General features: G+C 41.7%; 1 protein-coding gene across 1 annotated transcript in view; it reads left to right on the top strand.

The window, feature by feature from the left end:
- The first annotated feature begins 6231 nt into the window (after positions 1 to 6231).
- Positions 6232 to 24583, top strand: part of WNT2 (Wnt family member 2) — a 47382-nt gene continuing 29030 nt past the window's right edge. The window contains exons 1-3 of the mRNA XM_082400123.1: positions 6232 to 7626; positions 9723 to 9949; positions 15246 to 15523. Coding sequence (XP_082256249.1) covers positions 7544 to 7626; positions 9723 to 9949; positions 15246 to 15523 — 588 coding nt within the window. The 5' untranslated portion in view covers positions 6232 to 7543. The remainder of the gene's footprint in view (positions 7627 to 9722; positions 9950 to 15245; positions 15524 to 24583) is intronic.

Raw genomic sequence — 24583 nt, 5'->3', positions numbered from 1 at the left:
TTTATTGTTTGTGGATTTTTTGATGATAGCTATTCTGACTGGTGTAAGGTGATATCTCAATGTAATTTTGATTTGCATTCCTCTAATAATTAGCGATGTTGAATATCTTTTCATGTGCCTCTTGGCCATCTGTATGTCTTCTTTGGAGAAATGTCTATTTAGGTCTTCTGACCATTTTTTTGATTGGGTTCGTTGTTTTGATGATATTAAGCTGCATGAGCTATTTGTAAATTTTGGAGACTAATCCCTTGTCAGTCACATCATTTTGCAAATATTTTCTCCCATTCTGTGTGTTGTCTTTCCGTTTTGTTTATGGTTTCCTTTGCTGTGCAAAAGCTTTTGAGTTGAGTTAGGTCCCATTTGTTTATTTTTATTTTTTTTTTAATTTCCATTACCCTAGGAGACAGATTGTAAAAGATATTGCTGCAGTTTATGTCAGAGAGTGTTCTGCCTGTTTTCCTCTAAGAGTTTCATAGTGTCAGGTCTCACATTTAGGTCTTTAAACCATTTTGAGGTTATTTTTGTGTATGGTGTTAAAGAATGTTCTAATTTCTTTTTTTTTTTTTTTTTTACATGTAGCTAGCTGTCCAGTTTTCCCAGCATCTGGCATGGATTTCTTTGGGTTTATCCTGTTTGGGGTTTTCAAATCACTGAGCTTTTCAAATCTGTATGCCTTTGACAAAATTTAGGAAATTTTTAGCCATTAGTTTTGCAAATATTTTTTGTTGCAATAGACTGTTTATCATCTCCTTCTAGGAGTCATGACACATTACACCTTTTGGAATTGTTTCAGAGATTCCTGAAGCTTTGTTCATTTCTTTTCACTCTTTTTTGTTTTTTCCTTCTTTTGTTAGGACTAGATAATTTCTACTGATATATCTTCAAGTTCACTCACACATTTTTCTGCCATCTCAATATTGCTACTGACCTTATTCAGTGAAATATTTCACCCTCTCACTGTGGAAGATAGTACATATATTTTTCCGTTCTAAAACTTCTGTGTGGTTCCTTTTTCCATTTTGTTTCTTTGCTGATATTTTCTATTGTCCATTTGTTTCCAAAGTATTCATCCTTACTTCTTGGAGCATTTTCATCATAGCTGCTTTAGAAGTCTTTGTCTGATAATTTCAACATCTCCGTCATCTCGGAATTAGTGTCTGTAGATTGTCTTTTCTATTTGAATTGGAACGTTACAGGTTTTTGTATGCCAAGTAATTTTGATTGCATCCTGGCCATTTTGAATAGAATGTTAAGAGACTCTAGGTCTTGTTTAAATCCTATGAAAAATGTTGATATTCTTGTTTTAGCACACAATCAACCCAGTTGGGTTCAGGCCAAAAATTCTGACTGCCTTTCTATGTCTAATGTCTAATGGTCTGTTAGACATTCTTATGCTATATCTTATTTTATGTTCTATATTTTATACCCTTTTAATTCTCTCTGTGCATTAATCTGGATACTTTTTATTCACCTCTTCTGGTTTACTAGTCCACTGTTCTGCTGATTCTAGATAGTTCCTCAATCCATCTATCTAATTCTCAATTTCAGTCTTAACTTGCCTCCTCCCCTCAGTTCTAGGATTTTTATTGAAGTCTTCTGCCTGGGTTCCAGCTCTCTGTTAAAATTACTTGTTATTTTTTGAACTTTTATTTTATTTTTTTAAATTAATTCATTTTATTTTATTAATTAATTAATTTTTTTAAGCCCCCTGCGTGGGGGCTTTTCTCTGGTTGTGGTGAGTGGGGGCTACTCTTCGTTGCAGTGCATGGGCTTCTCACTGTGGTGGCTTCTCTTGTTGTGGAGCACGGGCTCTAGGCATGCGGGCTTCAGTAGTTGTGGCACACGGGCTCAGTGGTTGTGGCTCGCGGGCTCTAGAATGCAGGCTCAGTAGTTGTGGCACACGGGCTTAGTTGCTCCGTGACAAGTGGGATCTTCCCGGACCAGGGCTCGAACCCATGTCCCCTGCAATGGCAGGCAGATTCTTAACCACTGTGCCACCAGGGAAGCCCTGAACTTTTAAATTTCAGTTATTTTGCAGTCCTCAGATAAATCAAAACTCTAAATTACTTGTGGGTCTATTTCTATTTCCTGTTGATTTGCTTACTGGGTTTTTGTTTGTTTGTTTTGTAGCTTTTAGATTTGATGCTAGATATAATAGATGAAAATTTGTAGAGACCCTGAATGAAATTATGTTCCTCCAAGGAGGGTCGAGTTTTCTTTTGGCTTGCAAATAGAGTACCTATGACTCACTTTGATCCTGTCAAGAGTTGGTTTTAGACTACTGGGGCTGCCCTGTTTCAGTTTTGCCCTAGCTCATGGAGTGTAGTCCTTATTCCCAAGGTAAGGGGAAGAAGAACAAAAGAAGAGCTCCTCTTTCAATTGTGAAGGATATTTTCACTGATTGTAGAATTCAGTGTGAACCATTTTTTCTTTTCAGCATTTTAAAGATGCTGCTTCACTGTCTTCTGGCTTCCATTATTGCTAGTGAAAAGTCAGTTGTAATGCATATTCTTGTTCCTCTATATTTAATGTATCTTTTCCCTCTGGCTGCTTTAGAGATTTTTCTCCCCCTTTTTGATTTTAAACTGTTTGATCATGATGTATATAGGTGTGATATGCTTTGTATTTATTTTGCTTGGCGTTTTTTGACCATCTTGGGTCTGTAAATTGATGTGTTCTATCATATTGGACAAATTTGGTGCAGTATATCTTCAAATATTTTTGTCACTTTTTCTGTCCTTTCTTTCTGGAACTTCACTTGCACATGTATTTAAACTGCTTGGTCTTGTCCTGCAGATACCTAATGTTACATTTCTTTAATTGTCAATATCTTTTCTTTCTGTTTTTCAGATTATATAACTTCTATCTTTAAGTTTATTGTCCCTTTCTCCTGCCAATTCCATTCCATTGTTATGCCCATTCAGGGAATTTTTCATTTCAGATATTGTACTTTTGGTTCTAGATTTTCATTTGTTTCTAATGGCTTTCATTTCTCCACTGAGATTCTCCATTTAGTTGTTCATTGTGACCTTTAAATACTTGAACATAGTTATAAGAGTTATGCTAAAATTTATTTCCTGGTAGTTCCTCCAAATGAGCCATCTCAAAGTCATTTTCTTTTGACTGCTTTCTCTTAAGTATGGATCACATTTTTTCTGGTTTTTCACTTGCCTATTAATTTTTTATTGTATGCTTGACATTGTAAATGATACAACATTATCTTCCTTCAATGGGTGTTGGTTTTACCCTTGTAAATTCCCCTTGGCCTGTCTGATTTGTTTTTATTCTTTGTTACTGCATGTGATATGAGGAAACAAAATTTTGAATTTTAAATTTTGTTCTAAGACACGCTTTTTATACTAAGGTATGACCCTTAAAGGATGCCTTTCTGGCATCTCAAGTGAATGCCTGAAGTGTTTAATGAGGTCTCTCTACCCCACTGAGCTGGAACTCCAACGTCTCTCAACACTGCATGACATGCAGAAAGCAATTTCTGCTAGGCGTTACGGAGTCTTCTCATGGCTATATTCAGCCCAGCTCTTGACCAAGGACACATGGTGAATCACCATGTAGACTTTTGGGACCCTCTCTTTCACAGCTACCTATTTTCAGATATTCTACCCTGCCAATTTCAGCTGCTTCAGCAGCCCAGCCCTCTAATCCCTCTATCCTTAACTAAGACTACTGCTCTGTTTCCACTTTCTTGCACCCCCAAAAAAGTGCCCTTCAGCAGAAAAATCAGGACAGTTATGGGATAGTTGTGGAGCACACCTCAGGTGTTTTCCATCTGTCAAAGATCATAGCTGTGTGCTGCCTATTACCCAATGCCTGAAAAGATTTGCCTTATCATTTTGTCCAGTCATATTTTTTTTTCAGTAGGAGAACAAGTCACGTACCTATTACTTTCTCATGGCTGGAAGCAAGTCTTTGGTGCACATTAATTTAAATGCACACTGAGATTTAAATCATTGATATTAGAACTTTTTATAAAATCAATTTTTGACAAAGATTAGCTAAGAATGTGCTTAATAAAAATTGTAGGAGTGACTAAAGGGGAAAGGGGGCAATGCCTTTAAGGGCATTGAAAACACACTTCAAATTTCAAACAATCTCTATTGTTATGTATATGATACTCTTAGTTGGATAGACTTAGCAAGTAAAAAAGTTTTAATGATATATATTGTTTTTATTTGATATATTACCTATGTTATATATATGATACTACTAGATTTAGAAAGTTATATATATATATTTTTTCTTTCCCATTGTTGACCTTTTGTTAATACACAATGTTCTTTCTTAAGGTCATTGATTCTAAGTTGGAAATACTAGACCTTTGAATCACTGGTTAGTGAGTAGCTAAATTAGGAGTCACTGCGTTAGGAAGAAGCCAGCTCAGACTGAAACACAAATGACTATTTGGTTGAAGAAGTAACTGTCCATTTGTAAAGGGTGGAGATGGTTTGGTAGTAAATTAGTTCTCTCTCTGCCCTGGGAGATTAGACAAACAATGGATCTAACTAAGAAAATAGACTGACTCATTTGGCTACAATGCTATACTAAAGTTAGAAGCAAACTAACATTAATATCCAGAAAGAGAATTGGGTTCCGTATGCTGTAAATGAATTTTACAGTCAATTCAATGAGAATTCTCATTGAAGAAACCAAAAATCAGATATTAAATTCGTAGATCTAAAGGCACTCTGAACCCTGTCTTTCCTAATTCATCTGCTATAGCAAGGCTATAGTCATGTGCAATTTACTTAAATATTTATCAACTCTTCCTTAGGATGGTAGTTTTTATTGGAAGAGAAGTGAGGTTTGTAATAACTTTCTTTCCACTTCATTTTCTTGAGCATTTCCCAACTTCTAGTAGTGAACACTCTATCTTCAAAGTGCACAGGTACAGATGAGGAGGGAGGAAAGTCAGACTTGTTGGGCAGGAGGCGAAGCTGTACAGGGCTAATAGTGGGTCATAAGTGAATAGGGGTGGAGAATGTGAGAGAAATGGAATCACAGATCTGGACGGGACAAGTCACGTGTTCCAGACTGCCTCTAGACAGGTCGGGAAGGAGTGTTTGGGTGGACCTTTTTCACATCTGGATTTAGTTTCTCTTGAACTTTTTCAGCAGTTGCCATTCACCAAGGCTGATTTCTTGTCTGCAAGTCATGAGGTACTTCTCCTGCCCCAGGATAAAGTACTTTGGAGTGGATTTAATTAGTTTTGGGGATGGTCCTGTTCTTATTCCAGGAGGTCTGTTTCAGGTTTAGGTCATTCCATTGGCCTCATCAACAACTGAAGGGCAGATCTCCTGGCCACTCAATAATCCCCTGGGCGGAGAGGAAAGGCCTCTAAGCTGATAGTCATACTCCATGTATTTCTAACTCCCCTCAGCTGGGAGAACATGATGTGCTGAGGTGGGTGGAGCTTGGAGTTTTGGAGCTTTTTAGGTAGTTTCAGGTCTCATTGTCCATGAGAGAAGCATATAGCTGCCTACCTTTCCCAACATACACATCCACATCCCTACTTTATTCACTGGTAGAAGTGGAGAGACTGTGGACGAAGGGGGATGGAAATGAATTTTAACTTACTCTTCTGCTTCACCCAGGGAGGAGGTTTATGAGTGTAAGCACAGAGGTTAATGAGATATTTCTTGCTCTTTGATGCCCATCACATCACTCGCCCCGTCTCCCCCTAACCTTCTATCACACACACACACACACACACACACACACACACACACACACACACACACGAGCCTGTGCACGCACTGTGAGCAGAAACACAACCCCCACCTCCCCTGCCCCTCCCTCCCGGCACAGACTGATCAGAACTTCCCCTGGGTCGCGGCCCAGCGATATGGAGCGGCCCTGGCGCGGAGCCCTGCTCTTCCCGAGTCGTGGGTGGTGCGGTACTTGTTTCCCTCCCCTCCCTTTCCGGACCCAAACGGGGATGTATCTGGGTCAGCCTGGGAGGGGCCGGACCTGCCAGGGACCAGCGGCGGCGGGGGGGGGGGGGGGCGGGGGGGGAAGGGGGTGGCGATGACAGCATTTTTCAGGTTTTTGGCGTTTCTGAGATTCGCCCCGTCCAGCTTCTCACCGCGCTCGCGCCTAGCGAGGGCAGATGCTCCGGCCAGTCTCGGCTCTAGGAGAGGGTGGGGTGAGAGCCGGTCTTTCCTATCTGGACGGCCACCCCTTCGCGCCCTGCGAACAATGCAGCGCCCACCCCACCCCCAACACGCACACACATTCCCCATTCCCCAAGGCACGCTCCGCGGGCGGGCGGCGGGTTCCTCCGCCCCAGGAAAAGAGCAATGGAACAGTTCACGGCCGCCGCGAGTTCCTGGTCTTCCTTCCTTTCCGGTGATAAACGGCGGGGCTACAAGCCAGTTGCTGCTCAAGATGCTCCACCCGCGGGCTCAAGCCTGTCTCTCTTGGCCCTGCGGGGGCCCAGATCAGGACCGATAGTCCCTTGACCTCCGCAAGGCGCAAAGGCTGAGCGCCAGGACGGCAAGAGGCGCGACCGGTGCTGGGGCGCAGACCCTTGGCGGGCTCCTGCTGCCTCAGTTCCTCCCTGCATGATCTTTTGCGCTCTACAGCGCCGTGGAGGAGCTGGGTGTGCGTAAACACCGCATCTTCCCCAGACGTTTTGGCCGAGGACGCCTGGGTGAGGTCCGGAGAGTCAGGGACCTTCCCGTTTCCCCTCCCTTGGAGCTCTGTATATAAGCCCAGCACCGAGGAATCAAGGCCACAGGTCTTCACTTCCCTGAGGCCTGAACCCTCCCCCCACAACCTTGCCCTGCTTAGCTCCAGATTTACGAGGGCTTGCTCTTCCTTTCGGTATTAGGAAGAGAAGCGGAGGGATGAGTTGAAAATCATCCTTGGATTCTTGCCTCCTGTACACAGCTGTATCCCTATCCTCTCCCTCCTTTCCCCACATTGCCCGCTCGGGGACTTATGTTTGCCGGAGGGTAGCCTCGCCTATCCGGAGCTCTCGGTCCTGTGGCGGGGCACCCACTGATGCTCTTTGGCCCGGAGCTTCCCGAAAGGTGCCTGCCTCCGCGGGTGCTCGAGGCCACGCAGAGGTGCTTCTCCCTCCCCGCATCACCTCACCCACAGACCTCTCTTGCCATCATTTCATCCACCCTTATATAAAACCGCGCGACCCACCCCCCCCCAACCCCCGCCATCCTACCCGGCGCAGCGCCCCCTCCCTTGGCTGCGCCTGGGCGGGCGGGCGGGGAGCTGAAGGGACCGGGGCGCGCGGGAGGCGCGCAGAGCTCTCCGGCAGCCCGCGCTCGCCGCGCCTGGGGAATTGGCTGTGGGCGAGGCGGCCCCGGCTGGCCTTTATCGCTCGCCCCGCTGGTCGCTTGAAACTTTATCAGCGAGTCTCGCCACTCGCCGCAGACGCGAGCGGGGGGCGGGGGCGCGGCAAGGCGCCGGCGGCCGTGACGAGGCGCTCCCGGCGCTGAGCGCTTCTGCTCTGGGCACGCATGGCGCCCGCACACGGAGTCTGACCTGATGCGGACGCAAGGGGGTTAATATGAACGCCTGTCTCGGTGGAATCTGGCTCTGGCTCCCTCTGCTCTTGACCTGGCTCAGCCCTGAGGTCAGCTCTTCATGGTGGTAAGTGCACGCGCACGGGCGCCGGGGTATTTTGGGGATGGGAGTGGAGACCGCAGTGGCCACATAGACCCTTCCCGGCGGCGCTTCCCCGCGGCCGCGGCAGTCACGGCTTCCGACCCGAACCCCAGCTGTTGCCCTCTCCTATCGCCCCTTCGATTTTCCTCGGAAGCCCATTCCAGCTTCGACAACTTCAACACCCCCCCCGCCCCCCCCCCTCCATTCCCCCTCAACTGAGAGCTCTGATGGTCGGTGTATTTGGATACAGCTGAGCGACAGCAAAATCGGGATCTTTGAGACAAGCGCTAGCCGGGTCTCTCGCTCTACTAGCACAGACGTGTGCGCGCGCGCGCGCGTGTGTATGGGGGGGGTGAACTTACCTCCAAAACTACTATCGTCCCCCCATGCTCCCCCTCCCCCCCAAAACCCTCAAGATAAAAACCGACGGGCCAATTCAGGCGGGCAGGAGCGGTAGAACCCAAAGCGTGTGATTTTGCCTTCTTTCCCGTCCTTCCACATTCCTAGTGGTTCACCCCAGTGGGGCTGAAGAACATTTTGCTGCCTCCAGGTAGAGACTACCGCCTTAATGCGAAGTTCCAGAGGCCGGGGGGCTCTAAGATGTCAGTTCGAAACCACAGTCACCCCAAAGAGTAACTTTGCTGCTGTCCTTTATACGTGGATCTTCGATTTATTCTGCATAGCGAAGGAACGTTGAAACGTTAACAGGTCTTAGCATCCTTAAAAGTTCCAAAGGGAGAGGCTCTCCCCACCCAGAAACTCATCTCCATCTCCTTCATCTTGAGAAGAGATAGAGTTGAGAGCTCTGTAACGTTCTTGCACCTAAAAACTTCCGAACTGATACTTAAAACACTGATTCAGAAAGACCTGTTATCTGTTATGATGTGCTGTTTTTTAAAAGAATCTGGCAAAAGTAAGGCGTCTCAGCCAAATGAGACACTGGAGCAGGGAACTTTAGGAAGACACGAGCTCTTCAAAGGAGCAAGGCAAAGAAAGCATTGATGGGAAAAGGGGTTCAATTCCTTCCTAAGCCACTTTGAACAGAAAGGCGTTTAGCCTTGACATTGCTGACATAGATCAAAGATTGATTTATCAGAGTGACCGTTTTTCAATAAAATGACTATTTCTGTTTCCATGGGTGTATAAACATTATTTATTGCCCAGGCTTTTTGTCACATTGTCTCTCAGCTGTCACTTAAATATATTTTTGGGGAGTCACAGCTGTAATGATTTTATGATCATATAAAATAATGAAAATACAACAAAAAGACATTCTCCTTGTTTGATTGCTTCAAAAGACACCTATGGCAGCTTGGGTTATATAAAAGGTACCTTTCTAAACATTTCACAACTAATAGAGAACATCTGGGTAGAGATGATGATGTAATTTTTTGTTAAAGTTTCTTCTCAAAAGTACTTTATGGAGCTATAACACTGTTTGATTCTTCCAAACATTTAGTGTCCTTAATAACAATAGAAAGATTTTTTTCCAAAGGTTCTCTATAAAAGCCAAAAAGAGCTGGAAAATGGAAATATTTAACGGATTCTTTAGTAGGAAAAGAATGGCATGCCTGTGCAGAGAGTATAACATCAGATACCGGCAGGTGTTGATTAGACAGATACAGACAGTTTAAGACACTTAAACATTAGATCAAATAAATGGGAGTGAGGAGCTTCTAAAGGTCAGCTTCCTCCAAAGCCAAGTCCAGACACATTGTGTGTTGAAATCAGAGTCTTCTTGGAAGACGTCTTCCAAAAACATGTTGCCCCTTCCCCCCTCATCCCATTCCCCAGACGCAGACCTTGCCTCTCCCACCCTGCCCAGAGCATCATCTGGTGGCCTCGGCTTCATGTCCAAGAAACAGTCAGCACTCCGTTTTGGGGTGGCTTCTACCGGATCACTCACCATGCCTGCTGTGCCGCTTCTCCAGTGAACTAAAGTTAAATAACCTTTGCCTTCTAATATCCCCCAAAGGATAGGAATTCGTATTTGAAATGCTGCTTTGAGCTCTTCCCTCTCCTGGGAAACACCGTGTGAGGCCTCGCTGTTCTGTGCTCTCCCCCGTGTTGGTCCTTCCCAGGTACATGAGAGCTACAGGTGGCTCCTCCAGGGTGATGTGTGACAATGTGCCAGGCTTGGTGAGCCGCCAGCGGCAGCTGTGCCACCGACACCCGGACGTGATGCGTGCCATCGGCCTGGGCGTGGCCGAGTGGACAGCAGAGTGCCAGCACCAGTTCCGCCAGCACCGCTGGAACTGCAACACCCTGGACAGGGATCACGGCCTCTTCGGCAGGGTCCTGCTTCGAAGTAAGTCTCCCGCCTTCTCGCAGCTCATGGGCTCTACCCTCACATACACACACCCTTATTTGGTCTTCAAAGTCCCTGCTCATCTTGTCTTGCATGCTATTCAGTCAGGAGCTTGTTCTGTTGGGTGGCATTTGTCCCGTTTTACAGACAAGGACTCGAGAAATCAAGAAACTTGTCTAAAGTTTTGGAGGAGGATGTAGTGCCCCAGGCTGGTGTCTTTTTATTCTTGGCTCTGTCCATCCATGTCATGTCACAACCCTGCCTGTCCCTCCAGGTTCAGATTTTGTCTCTAGAAGAAAGGACGCAGCAGCCACAGAGCGCTTTTGACTTTTTAACTCTTCTTTCTGGGACTTGAAACTTCCAGAAGGAAAAGAGCAGAAGATTGGGATAGAATGCCCAAATCTTTTATTGGCCATAGATGGTCATTATTACAATAACAAGTCAGTGTTATTAAGAAGCAGAGACAAATCTCTGCTCACCACCTTTGACCTCCCATTCGGCTACTCAGCTTCAGGTCACTCTGTTTCTAAATTAAACATTTTTTTCAGTAAACTGTAAATTCTGTAAGGCAGGAACTCATCTGCTTTCCCTGCACCTTACTTGGTACCTTGTGTGTTGTAGGCATCACTCATTCATTGAATGGTTGAATGAATGGATGGATGAACTTGTAGTGAGTGCCTGTTCTCCAGGTACATTTTAAGCAGAAGGATATTTATGGAGGGTAGGGGTGGGAACCATGAATACACAGAGGTAGACCTTGGAGATATTGCAGGTTTGGTTCCAGATCACCACAATAAAGCAAGTCACACAAATTTTTTTGGTTTCCCAATGCATATAAAAGTTATGTTTATACTATGCTGTAGTCTATTAACTGTTGAAAAAACAATGTACATACCTTAATTTAAAAATACTTTATTGCTAAAAAATGGTAACCATCATTTGACAATGCAGGTTGCCACAAAGCTTCAGTTTGTAAAAAACAATATCTGTGAAGCGCAATAAAGTGCAATAAAATGGGGTATGCCTGTGGTTTCTTCCTTTTCTTTTTTTTTAGAAAGCACATTGAACATTATCTAATTACATAATAAACTTCTTAAAAGTTCTGAATGTGGAAAGTAGCTTACTAACTTGTACACAATCAGAGAAAATTAACTGAAAATCAGATCTTATTTTCAAAACATCCCCATCCCTTAACCTGGTCCTAGCAGCATTCTCCAAGAAGTAGCACATCCCATTTGCTACTGGGAAATCTTACTGAAAACACAACAGTTTATGTGCGAACCCCAGAAACAGGAAACTTTCCACTTGTTTTTGCCCACCTCCCCCTCCCAATCCTAAGAAAATCATTCGGGCTGTGCACTTGGTAATGCTTAACAGAGGGTGTTTCTATCAGGTAATCATCACAGCCCTAGGGTTTCATGAGTCCAAATGCATAGCTGAATGTCTCCCCCAAGGGCGTAGTACTCTCACTCTTAGCGTATCCCTAAAGTTAATTTACTGCTATATTCTCCAATTTTATTCTCTGGTTTAAGAACTATATTCTTCCGCATTCCTTTTGGAGTTTTGATATGACATCACAAAATTTTTGAAAGGATAATAATAAATTTCAGCTACATGGAATTTTAAGACTTCACCTAGATTAACTCACCAGTGAATCAATTAAAGTGCTGGACCTTATCAAAGAGAGTTTGCAAATATCTGGCACAATAAATCTTTGCATATATTAGGTACAGGCTCTTGGTGTTAAAGATGTATCAGGATTTTTCCTTTTCAAAGGTCTCACAACCATTTTCCAATGATTACAAATTAAGTGTACTTCTCATTTATAAAATGATCACCTATAGAGTCTGTCTATGAAAATCCATTAAGATGTCTCCATATTGAAAAAAAAAACCCTTTTGATAACAAATCAAAGGAGGCAAGTTTGACCACTGATTCTAGAGAGTGTATCTGCCAAAGCTGGAGATTCATTCAACTTAATCTTGGCAATGTTTGTTTCTTCAGAGCTGTAGAATGGCTAAGAGGGAAAAGGTTATAAATAGAGAAAGCAGAACAAGTTTGACTTAGTCTAAGGCTTCAGGTAAATTAGAGATTATAACTGTACTCCCTTCAGATTTCTTTCAGATGAAGCTGAATGCTTTGCCAAAGTACTCAAAACTTAAAACACTCATGCTACACAGTTTCTTTCCAATCTTCACAGAAGGCCAGATTTCTTCCTGGACATTTACGTAAACTCTTGTGACTGTCAGTGATGATTTTGTGTTGGTTATGGGGAGGCTGAATTTGGCCTAAGGTAGCTTATCCTGGAAATAATCATGAAATTCCAATGAAGCTATCCAAAGAGTTTTACAATTAATTGCTTGGAGGGAAATTCACATCTTAGAGTTGTAAAGAACTCCTCCTTCGGAAACCTAAATGTCCTCATAGATAAATAGGAAAGCCAAAGGGCAGTACCACATATAAGGAGAACATAAAAGTTACTAACATATCCTGTGGTCATAGAGAAATGGAGAACATCTGCCTCTTTTGCTTCAGAGAGCAAGAGTAAGGCAGAACGATTTTTAGGAACTTTCGTAATTTGCTCATTCAACCGACTATCACCAGACACGGGCAGAGAAATGTAAAGACAGAACTAGTAAACTCAAAAATAATCCTGCAAGAATTTGCATATACTTCCAGAATTCTAGAATAAGCCTTAAACAAAAAGGTGATTAGGTTTCATCCTTGTTAAAAAAAAAAAAAAAAAAAAGGGCAAGCATTTTTAAAAAAAGAGTTGAACAACCCATAACCTTCCAGAAAGCCTAGCTTCTAGTGTTTTGCCTTCCCAGCTGCCTGTCCCAGCCTATACACTTAGTAAACATTGCTTGACTTATCTCAAGCCAAAAATTAGAGAAACTTCAATAGTAACACATCAGGAAGTCTAAATATCACCATTTAGATTTGGATTTTGTTTCATACTGCAATGGCTTTAAAAAGAATCAGTTTTTCTAAGAAGAGGCCCGAGATCAAAATTTGTTTTGTTACAAAGCCAACTCTTGAAATGTGCTACTATTTTGCACATAGCATTTTAGTGATTCATCTAAGACACTTAACTGAAAACATCTTAAGGCCGTATCTACATGATATACCAAAACATCTGGAGGTAAAATGAAAAGATATTCCATGTGCTAATTTTTTATTTAAATAAACAAATATCTAGCTATTTAGTAATGCATTTGAATAATAAATGACAAATATTTAGAAAGGTGATGGTGTTGCTTTGGAAATTATTTCTGAAATGTAGCAGATTTTTTAAGTGATTTTTTTTTTTTCTTTCAGCCAACAAGTCAATGTAGTTGTTTGCAAGTTAGGCCAGGATGCATTCTGTGCCTAGACAATTTATTCCTCTACTAACCTTCAAAATACTGTCTGGTCACTGACATTCTATCATCTGCATCTTCCATAGCTTTCCCCTAAAAGACCACCTCATAAAGTTTCTCTCCTTTCTCCTTAAGAAATAAGACTAGTGCAAAATATATTATGCATTCAGGAATTTTCCCCCATATGATATCTCTAAATGTGGGCACTGAACTCCAAATCCAAAACCAGGCTTTAGCAGATCAATGGGATGACTATGGACAAGGTATTTTCCTACGTGGTAAAATGGGTAAAATAAAAATTTTATTTATCTGAAAGCCACTAGCAGAGATTAAGCCACATTTGCATCTACTAGTCACCATCTTTTACAAAACATGTCAATTCCTCTTAGAAAATCATCTGTGATCCTTATAACATAATCTGGAATTCTAAAACAGCTCCCACAACCCTCACATTTCTCTCTGGAGAGCACTACCTGCTACCTATGGCAAATATTCATATAACTGATTTTACCTAACTTCAAGGCATGATTGATTCCTTTTTTCTGGATGGTTACAGGTTTCGGGGGAGATATTTTTTGAAGGCTGAGGCAAATGCCATTTAATATGGTGTAGATACGTTTTCCTGATTTTTAATAATGAGACTAGCAGAGCAAATATTGCAAGGGATGTATAATAAATTTTAGCACTGAATGACAAACGGAAACAAGCAGGGCTTCGACGCGAAAAAGTGGTTTGTTCTCCCAGCTGTGTGGTTCAAAAAGTCACACTCCTCTTGACATAGTGAATCACCAAATGGCTCTCCATTTGCTGCCTTGCATTGGCATTAGCTTGTTCGGCTTCTATTGCGATGGTGAATATATTTGCTGCAGCAGCCATTAGTAAAAAGGCATGCTAATAACAGTGAAATACAGCTCCACTTGAAAAATGAGGTGCACACAGACCCGAAAGAGCCTTATATCTCTCACTATGCCACAACACCGTGTTCTGAGTTACTACAGATTATTAAAATAATTTAATGTAGTTATCGCACTGAAATATGTACCCTTCAGCCTGGAAGTGAACGTAGCCTGTGCTCTAATAAAGAACAATTCTAAGAAAGCACCCCAAAGGGTTCTTGCCCAGGTCTAATTATAGGCGGTAAATTTGCTTCCTTCCAGAAAAAACCAAAGAAAAGCTTTTCACTGTCTTTTACCCAATACCAGTGATTAGTGCAGGTGTCCCAGAAGAAAGTAAATTCACCTTAATAGTTAGACGTAGTATGTAACTCAAGGATATTGCATATTGCCTTCAATAATCTCTCCGTTACTTGTGAAAGCTGATGCCAAGCCAAAGCTCTCCAGGGTTAACCAGAGGTGCTGGTTACTGCTATGAACTGTCTTCCCTCCTCAGCCCCTAGATTACTTTGAATTCAGTATTTCAGTAGCAATCATTTACACACATACAAGTGTCCGCAATAATGCCTGGAGGTCTGGAAGGTTTTTTCAGGGAGAGCTGTAGTAGCACGAATACCAAAATCTGTTATGGAATGATAGAATTACAGAATTCAGACTGTATGCTGCAGAGGAGGAAACCAAGGTCTAGAGATGCCCTGCTCCTCTCTTCTGGGACATGTGGGATTCTAGGTTAAAGCAAGAACATGTATGAGACTAATATGAAGCCAGGAACTGGGCAGGGCAGGCTTTTGCTGCATTTTCTTTTATACTTTCTTTACTTTAAGGATAGTTGTCCTACAGTTATCCAAATTGATAAAAGCTTGTATTAAGCGCGATGATTCATATTCAAGAGCGAGCCTTGGCTCTAGGAAAGAATTCTTCAAGGATACTTTGTCTAGTGGCAAAGTATGTCAGAGGCAGAACAAGTATTAAACAGCCATCGTGTGAAAGTTATTCAGAACGAGCAATGCCAGACTGCTTTTAAGAAAAGCATTTTTGTTACAGGTAGCCGGGAATCTGCCTTTGTTTACGCCATCTCTTCAGCTGGAGTTGTATTTGCCATCACCAGGGCCTGTAGCCAAGGAGAATTAAAATCCTGTTCCTGTGACCCAAAGAAGAAGGGAACCGCCAAGGACAGCAAGGGCACTTTCGACTGGGGTGGCTGCAGTGATAACATTGACTATGGGATCAAGTTTGCCCGAGCCTTTGTGGACGCCAAGGAAAGGAAAGGAAAGGATGCCAGAGCCCTGATGAATCTTCACAACAACAGAGCCGGCAGGAAGGTATGGACTGCAGCGGTGCTCGTTTTGTAGACTTCATGGCCTTATAAATCACTTAAGGCAAGCTTATCTTAAGCCTTCCTAGAGTGCTAAAATGCTATCATCACAACTTCCCGCTGTCCCCTAGCCCAGAGCTGTTTGTTCTAAAGAATACCACCAACTGGGTTGACATATCCCCACCTGCACTCTACCTTCCCTCCCACAGCTAAGCTGAAGGAGTCCAACCACTGTTTTTGGCATTGGGTACAGTCAAGTGCCTATGGTCTCTCTGGATACTGTATTATCTAGTCAGAAGATAGCATCTGTGGTTGAGGATAGGGCTGCATCCCACATACCAGTGGGACGCTGAATGCTTGTATCTAAGGGGTATCAAGTCCCAGAACATCTTCTCTCAAACTTATCATGAAAGCAACTCACCAGGCATGGCTTGTTGGCTTCTTCTAGATTCAGGGAAACTCTTTTCAGAACCAGAAGCTGCTTTCACTCTTAAAAGCCCCACCTTGGGCTTTTAAGGGGTTTCTGGTACTGGATGAGTAAGTGGACTAGGGGAAGCCATGCCCCAAAGAGGCACACTGGCCCCTTAACCTCTAGACCTGACTAACCTCTTGGGCTGTGGGTACCTGGTCAATATTCGTTCCCTAACTCCCATTTATTAAATGAGGAAATAGACCCTCCTGTGCTCCAGGTCACATGGAGAATCAGAAGAAAAGCCAGGACTAGAATTCAGGTTTCAACTCCCAGCCCCGAGGTGGTTTGGCCTAGGATTAAACCATTTCAATGCCAGTGTTCAGATCCACTGATGAGCCATGTCTTTGGGCATGGTGGCTTGACCAGAAGAACTAGAGAATCGGAATGCTGCACATTAGGCCTTTGTGTAAGAAGCATAAACTGGTTGGCTAATCAAACATTCAGTCAGAACCATTCTAAAATAATCTAACTGCCAATGAGAAGAGATAACTATAATTTGTCTTTTATCAACACAAAATAAATATGTGCTTGACATTAATATATAAAGAAAGATCAGCATAAAATTGAAAAGTCCCCAGGGGGGCTTTAATAGGAAAAAAGAATAGAAAAGAATGTAGATCTGTTTGGATGAAAACCCTTTTACTAGGCTCACAGAGGGAACAGATCTCATTTAAAGGAATTTGGAAGGAAAGAAGTCTTGCTTAGCACACGGAATAAGATGAGTGTGACCTGAGCAGTTTACAAATAGTACCTTTCTTGAACTTGGAAAAGCAACATTCCTAATTTTCACAAATTTATGAACTTATAGTGACTACTGCCAAGAATATAGACTACGGTTGTGCAATCCTACAACTGCGGTAATTACTGTTTGTGCAATGGTTTAGATAAGGAAAAATTTACATTGACCTTTGTTTGACATTGATACCATATGTATAGGTTATAAAGTGTGGTGTCTTTGATAGGAGAATGCTGCTTAATTATTCAAGCACAGTATATAGTTGGATCTCTCAGACTATTTGTACAGATAAGAGCATATGGTCATACACTGCATCCAAAATAACGTTGACTCATCAAAACAAATGTTAATTTTGCTGAATAGGTCATTAGATATTGAATGTTTCTACTCTTCAAGACAATAGATCTTAGCTATTATATTGTAGGCTCTGAATAAACATGACTTTTCATGTAAATTACATGATTCCTCACTGTGTAGAGGTGAACAGCTGTCAAGCCTCAGATATTCTCCTGCCTACTCTGCAAAACTTAGGAGGCTACTTTTGATTGGAATAAAAGTGCACACACTGACTTTTTTAAATGTGGCTTTAATTAATGGTGGGTGGGCAGACTGTTTCAAGGAGATGCATGATGTCAGTGAATATGAACTTTAATGAGAGTAAATGTATTGAGATAAACATGCGTCTCTAATTCTCTTCTTGCGGTCATTAGACTCCCAGTCTCTACTCCCCCTTCGTACCAGCAGAAGGTCTGTGGAATCAAAATGAGAACAGGCTGGGCTTGAGTTTGAAGGCAGGCCTCCTGAGCTAAGCCTCCGACTGGCCTAGCTCTAGAAAACCCCAGCCTCCAAGGCTGATAGCCACATCAGTTCATTTTTTTTTTCTTCTTTGTGCTTTTCAGTGTTTCCCAAATTGTCCACTACGAACATCTACTTTTTAAAATGGGGGGATGGGGTGGGGTGGGGTGGGGAGCAAGGGGCAGGGCCAATACATTTTAAAAGAAAAGCCATCTATTCCAAGATTGTTCTGCTTAGCCAACGCTACAAATCAGAATTCAACACTGCCATTCACAACAGGCCTTAACTTTCCCCTAACATTTGAGCAGTTTAATTCCTTTATTATAGCAGCTGGTTAGAGCACCCTCATGTGTCTCTGTACTGTAATATCATTTTAGATCTTCTATGCTGTTATATCACTTTATTTTAATCACAGCTTCAACAGAATTTGTAATGATGCTTCTTTCCTTCATGTTTTCTTGAAACTCATCTTGAGCCTCGTTTTCTGCCTCCAAATAGGACTATTAATAAGTCTTGAAAAGATAAATCTACCTTGTTCAAAACAAACACTTTATCGAAAAAGACAGTCCATAACTTCTCTTAGCAGTTCTTTTTAGAGCTAAAGAAGCCATGCTATGAAAACTTCTAAATTATATTTTAAGATAGGTTAAGGTAAATTTCAGGTGAAAGTTACTTGGTTGATAGCCACCATTTGTTTCCTTTCAGGATCTTGAAAACAGGTTTAAATTAGTCCACTCTTTCTACATGAAATGATCACAACTTCTTTTACCTTTCCTAAGAGACTCCGTCTCAAAATATTCCATGTACCCAATCAAATACTGCCCTTCAATCACTGGACATTTCCATAATAAGAATAAGAGGAATTCCATAAAAATACTTTTCCCCAAAAGTATTTCTTACCATACTGAAGATGGAACAAGGGATGTGAAGCGAGACCTACCTTCGTTTTAACCCTGCAATACCGGTGGCTTAGATCACTGAATTCAGGCTCTTTCAGATGTAAAGGGGATTATGTAGTGCTATGGAAAGACAAGGGTAAAGTGAATAGCACAGAACCTGGCAAGTAGTAGGTGCTCAGTAAAAGCTAGTCCCCCCCTCCCCCCTTTAGTGACGTGAAGGTTATCTGTAACTCAGGGTAGAGTCAGGCACAAATCCAGTTTGAACTAGTACTTAGGATTCAATCTGATCTCTCCACGTACCCATAGACTCATCTTCGGTACAGTCTAACATACTAATGAAAAATAGGCATACGGCATTAGCTAATGTACAAAAGACCTTCAAAATCCTTTGTAATTTGATCTTCTAAAAAACCTCTATTGGAATAAAGAGCAGTATTAGTATTTCTATTTTTCAGATGACGAAACTGGGCCTCAGAGGGATCAAGTGACTAACACATAGGGTCATACAATCGTGAAGTGCTGGGCTTGGGGGCTCAAACCCATTGCTTTCATCTTTTTGTCCTTATCTACCTTTCCATGTTGTCTCTGTTGAGAATTTCTGAGAAAGATAAACACACAGCATTTCTGTACTGAAAAAAAACAAAACAAAACAAAAAACAGCAGCAGCAGCAGTCCTTGGAAGGTAGTTTACTGGTGATATTTTTTTCCCCTTTGTGTGTGTCTTTAATTTTACAAGTTTTCTAAACTGAATATGTATTATTTCTTAATAAAAGGGAAAACCTTGTTTAAATACCAAAAACATAACTTCTAGTCACCATGAGCATGCCCAAAGCTTATTTGGTGGATTTCCAAAATTTCAACTCAAGGCACTGCAAGTTCTAGAGCACTGTTCCTATGTGCTGTTGGACTAAATTTGGGAAAAGCACTGTTTCTGGTATGTAGAAAAGAATAAGACAAAATCCTGACCACAAGAAACTAAATTTTAATCAGGAAGACAAGTGAAATACAGTCGCGAGGCAAGCTCTATGCTAGATGGTATAATAGAAAAATCACCCAAAGGGCCAGTTAGTTGAGGAGAGAAAGGTTGTGTCATAAAAGAGCTGGGTGTTGAAGCTGGAGATAAAGGTTTCCTATGGCTGAGACAGGGAAAATGCTTTCCAGGATGAAGGGACTCCAGACAAAGAAAGATATGAGAGTAGAAAGAACATCAAAGTTGAAGAATGACAAGGGTACTAGGGTAGAGCTCATGACTGAGAATTAATAGGAGCTGAGGCTGCAAATTTGAGTCTCGGCCAGATCTGGAGAGCCTCAAATGCCATGCTGAGATATTTGGGTGCTGCTGTGAAGCAATGGGAAGGTATTGAACAATGCAGGAGATGTTAAATACTTAAGTTCCAGTTTTATGTACTGTTAATTTCTCTAGAGTCCACTTTAAAAGAATGATAGATTTCAAAGTTCAAATCTTCTGCAATAGGTTTGAATGAATGACTTTAAAAAATAGACTCACTAGCAAACTTATGAGAAATTTCTACCTCCCTGAATTTTATTTTCAGCTTTACCTATACATATAAGGACTGATACAGACAGTAAGCTTCCTGATGGATAGTAATAAAAAATTAGCATATGGCAACTGTGCTGCTATTTATATTTTTAACATAGTGTTTACATTGTTATTGGCTCATTAGGGGTTCTTAGCTATTGACATCATGTTGACTGAGGCAACATGGAGGCTGGGGCTCTGGACACTGGTTCTAATACTTGAGCATGACCTTGGACAAGTTACCTAACAAGGATTGCTACAGAAAATAAAATATATACACATATGCACCAGGTTTTAAGCAAGCCTAGGAGGTAGGTACCATTACTATCCATATTTTCCATATGAAGAGACTAAAGTCTATATAATAGGGTGGCCGGAGTTAGGAAACAAGTTGAATTTATTTCCTAGCTGAAATTCAAACTTAGCCTCCTGTATTTTACATTTATATATATTTAGATATCCTGTATTTTATATGTGAGAAGTTTGGAGGGCAAAGGATCCAGAGTTTCTAGTTCTGTGCTCTGCCCAATCCAGCACCCCTCAAGGTCAGTGCTGTGGAGTGCCGGGCCTGCCCCTGAGCTCGGCCCACTGGGGCACCAGCACAAAGCAGATACTTCCAAGTTCTGACTACAGGAAATACCTCCAAAGTCAACACAAATGGATATTGTACAAGATGTAAGCATAGCCTTACAGGCAAGTAAATCTTGGGCCTAATAAAGACTTCCAAGAATAGATCCTATGATGCCACTTAAGATAAATAATACATAATGGGTCTGAACCAAGAGAACTGGGTGTGATGAAAAAGAAATCACTCTCGAAAAGTAAGAAATATCAACAGAAAAGAAAGTGATAAAACTGAACTGAATTACAGAGCCAGACTGCTTTAACCTCCTGTATATCCTCATCAATGTTGAGCATCTTTTCGAAGCACAACTTTCACTTAGTACAGATTTATGTTCTGACTGGCCATCTCTGTTCATAAAATGAAACGCATTCTGAAAAATTAGATCAGTTCTGCCAGCCTCACCTCTCTCTTGTTGGACCCAAAGATAGAATGTTTTTGATACTGTCAATCTTTTACCATGTATGAATCAAAAACTAACCAGAATTAAAGTCCCAAAGCAGAGAAAACTGTTAACAAAATTGTTACAGTTCCAGGTAAAGTTCTATTATTCATAGAAAATGTTTTTTAGACTGGCCTCATTAGTCAATAAGAATTATTATATATATGGTTAGTCAACGGTAATGTTCTTGAATTCCACAAATAAGTTCCACACCTTATATTTCCTAGCTAAGCCCACCCACAGTCACTGTTTTTAAACAATAACAGTGCTCAAGAAATCACAATGTCTTATTTAAGTTAATAAACGATTGCATAAGCAAATCAACTGCACAGTTTGCTAATAAGTATTCCTTGTTTTCCTAGTTCCAGAGCATGTATGTTTGAAAGATTTGTTGGTCTGGTTTTCAGTAACTCTTAGAGATGTGGACCTGTCAAAGGGACTTAATTGTTAATAAATATACTTGGCTTTAAGCCAGCATCTGAAAATTAAATAATATGTTTTTAATGTGTGTTTCCCTCAGGAAAACTGATATAGGACCAGAAATATGGTAGTTGCTTTGTGGCATACACCCAACTAAAAAGTGAAGTACTAACACTTCTTCAAATGCTCAAGTTAAACTAAATACTTTAGTTGAAACATAGCATATAAAGACCTAAAATAAATTCTAAGCAGGATTTCTAAGGCAAGGTCAGTAGTTATGTTTGCATAGATTTCATATGGTATAAGGTGGATTGCCCTTTTTCTTTTTTTTAAAATTTTATTTATTTATTTATTTATGGCTGTGTTGGGTCTTCGTTTCTGTGCGAGGGCTTTCTCCAATTGCGGCAAGCGGGGGCCACTCTTCATCGTGGAGCGCGGGCCTCTCCCTATCGCGGCCTCTCTTGTTGCGGAGCACAGGCTCCAGACGCGCAGGCTCAGTAGTTGTGGCTCACGGGCCTAGTTGCTCCGCGGCATGTGGGATCTTCCCAGACCAGGGCTCGAACCCGTGTCCCCTGCATTGGCAGGCAGATTCTCAACCACTGTGCCGCCAGGGAAGCCCTGCCCTTTTTCTGATAGGGAGAGAATCAGTATAGCAGGACACAGGGGTCATAAACTTAGCAAAATGCAGGTACTTACAAAAAAAAATCTCATGATCTGCAAAGAAGTCTTATAAAGACACCCTGGCGTTGCTTGGGCTCAGTCTCCAAAAAGCCTGAGTTAAGAGACTAAAATTTCACTCTCCTTGGGAGAAGTTCATCTTATTAAAACTGTCAAAATAATTCTTTGTGGACTAATCTGATGTGCAAACACTAAATGTAAAAACTTTTGTAGAACCCATCCACTGAAACCAGAGACCACGAACCCCCCAGAAGTTCATGAGAAAGGCTGGCAGAGTGATTTAAGGTGTCAACCTGGTGTCAGACAGGTTTGGGGTACGTCCTGCCTCAGCTACATTGCCTGTGAGACCTAGGGCAAGGTCCTCAGGGTCTAGGTATGTCAATATCCTCATCTGTAAAATGGGGATGAAAATAGTATATGCCTTATATGCTTGTGTGGATTAAATAAAAGTGCTTAAATCAAGTGCTCAGCATGGCTTAACATATGCTAAGATCCTAATGAATGCTATGCCTTGTTATTATGCTCTGACCTTTAGTTGGGATAAATATAAAATAGAATTGTTCTAGCTTGCACAATGCATGTATTTCCTTCTTTCATGCCCCCCCCTTTTATTTTTTAAAACAGTCAGACTTTTGTTTCTGTGGTATAGAATATTAATATTTATAAGTTTCTTAAATTCTAAGAGTAGAAAATAGCCTCTGCAGATCTGAAGGCTTAAAGTGCTCAAAATCAAAGATTTAAGGGCCATCAAAAATCTACTAAGATTGTAGCACTGACAGAACAATGAGCTTACTGAAGATTTTTTATTGAGAAAAGTTTTATATTAAGCTAAAAATGGTTTCTATGAGGCTAAATGCCAAAAGAATACTCCTGTCCTTAGCAGTCACATTTATTCATCTTTTTAAAAGTAGTGAACTTCCCTGGTGGCACAGTGGTTAAGAATCCGTCTGCCAATGCAGGGAACCTGGGTTCAACCCCTGGTCCAGGAAGATCCCACATGCCGCGGAGCAACTAAGCCCGTGCACCACAACTACTGAGCCTGTGCTCTAGAGCCCGTGCTCCACAACAAGAGAAGCCACTGCAATGAGAAGCCTGCATATACTGCAACAAAGAGTAGCTCTCGCTCGCCGCAACTAGAGAAAGCCCGTGCGCAGCAACGAAGACCCAACACCGCCAAAAATAAATTAAATAAATAATTAAAAAAATAAATAAATAAAAGTAGTCATGTCAAGTGAGCAAAGGTTTAGTGATGAGATGCCACAGAGTAAACACTGGTGGGATTAAGCAAATAGTGAGGGGAGGTGGTTGATGAGGAATTGCGCTGGGCGCCTGGGGGATATAAAAAGCCATGAGGGCTGTGAGAATTTACAAAGAGGGGCCTAAGAAGTAGGTTGAAAATGGAACCTTGACAGCAGTCCGCATCAAGAATCAAAGAAGGAAGTGGTACCAGAGAGCCTTTAGAAAAGATTCGAGACCAAGTGGGAAACGGGACCTAAATGTGTCATGGGCTGAGGCCTGTTTCTGGAAGAAGCTTTCAGCATCACACACTGGAGAGAGACAGCAAGTCACTGTAATCGATTCTTTTTTGAGTTCTTTCTGTTATAAAAACAATACTCACACAAACAAAAGTAACAAACTGAGCAGTGCAGAAGTGTGTCTCATAAAATGAGAACATTTCCTCCCCTCACAATCCTTGTCTCCTTCCAGAATATTTCAAAGTGCAATCGGACTCAAGGCTGTGGACAGAACATATACTATTTCACCTCTTCCTTCCTCCCTCAGACCTCATTAAAATTATAGTAATGGAATATAAATGGCTTAAATCAACAATAAAGAGAATAGTCAAAGAAATGAGAGAACTCAACACATTTCTGGAAAGTGGAAAGGGAATGAAGAAATCGTAACATAAAGCAGGATGGAGAAGCCTCAGCCTAGAAGAATAAAAGCAGATGAGGCGGGGGGGGGGGGGGGCGGAAACAAAAGCAGATGAGGAATGTGGAAACCAAGATACCCTGAGAAAATTTCAGATACAAATGAGCACTGGAGAGAAGCACAGGGCTGAAAATTGGGATTAACTGAAAAACCCATTGGTGGCATAAAGAACCCCATTCCCTCCCCTTCACCCCGAAGCAGAACTCCTGGAAGTCTAGTGTCAAACCTTCTAGGCTTTCTGCAGTTAGAGTCTCCAGAACAGCCAGTGTCCTACCTACTCATTAGAAAGCAAACCTCTGGTCCACAAGCCCCATCATATAACCAGAGTTCCTAAATACTTTTTTATGACTTCACTCTTAAATATGAAGAGACTGTCCAAGAATTAACATATATTTGATTAAATTCAGAAGCGTAAAAGAAAGCAAACAAAAAAGCAGTAAGTCAGGCAGGGATGAGAAGAAAATTTTTTAAAAGCCAAGAAGATCCAAGAAGATATTAATATCCATGAACAACAAGAATGGATGCTTTGAA

The sequence above is a fragment of the Balaenoptera borealis genome, assembly GCF_965194805.1.
Source record: "Balaenoptera borealis genome assembly, chromosome: 7".
In the NCBI taxonomy this organism is placed as follows: domain Eukaryota; kingdom Metazoa; phylum Chordata; class Mammalia; order Artiodactyla; family Balaenopteridae; genus Balaenoptera; species Balaenoptera borealis.
This window is presented reverse-complemented; position numbering and strand designations above follow the sequence as displayed.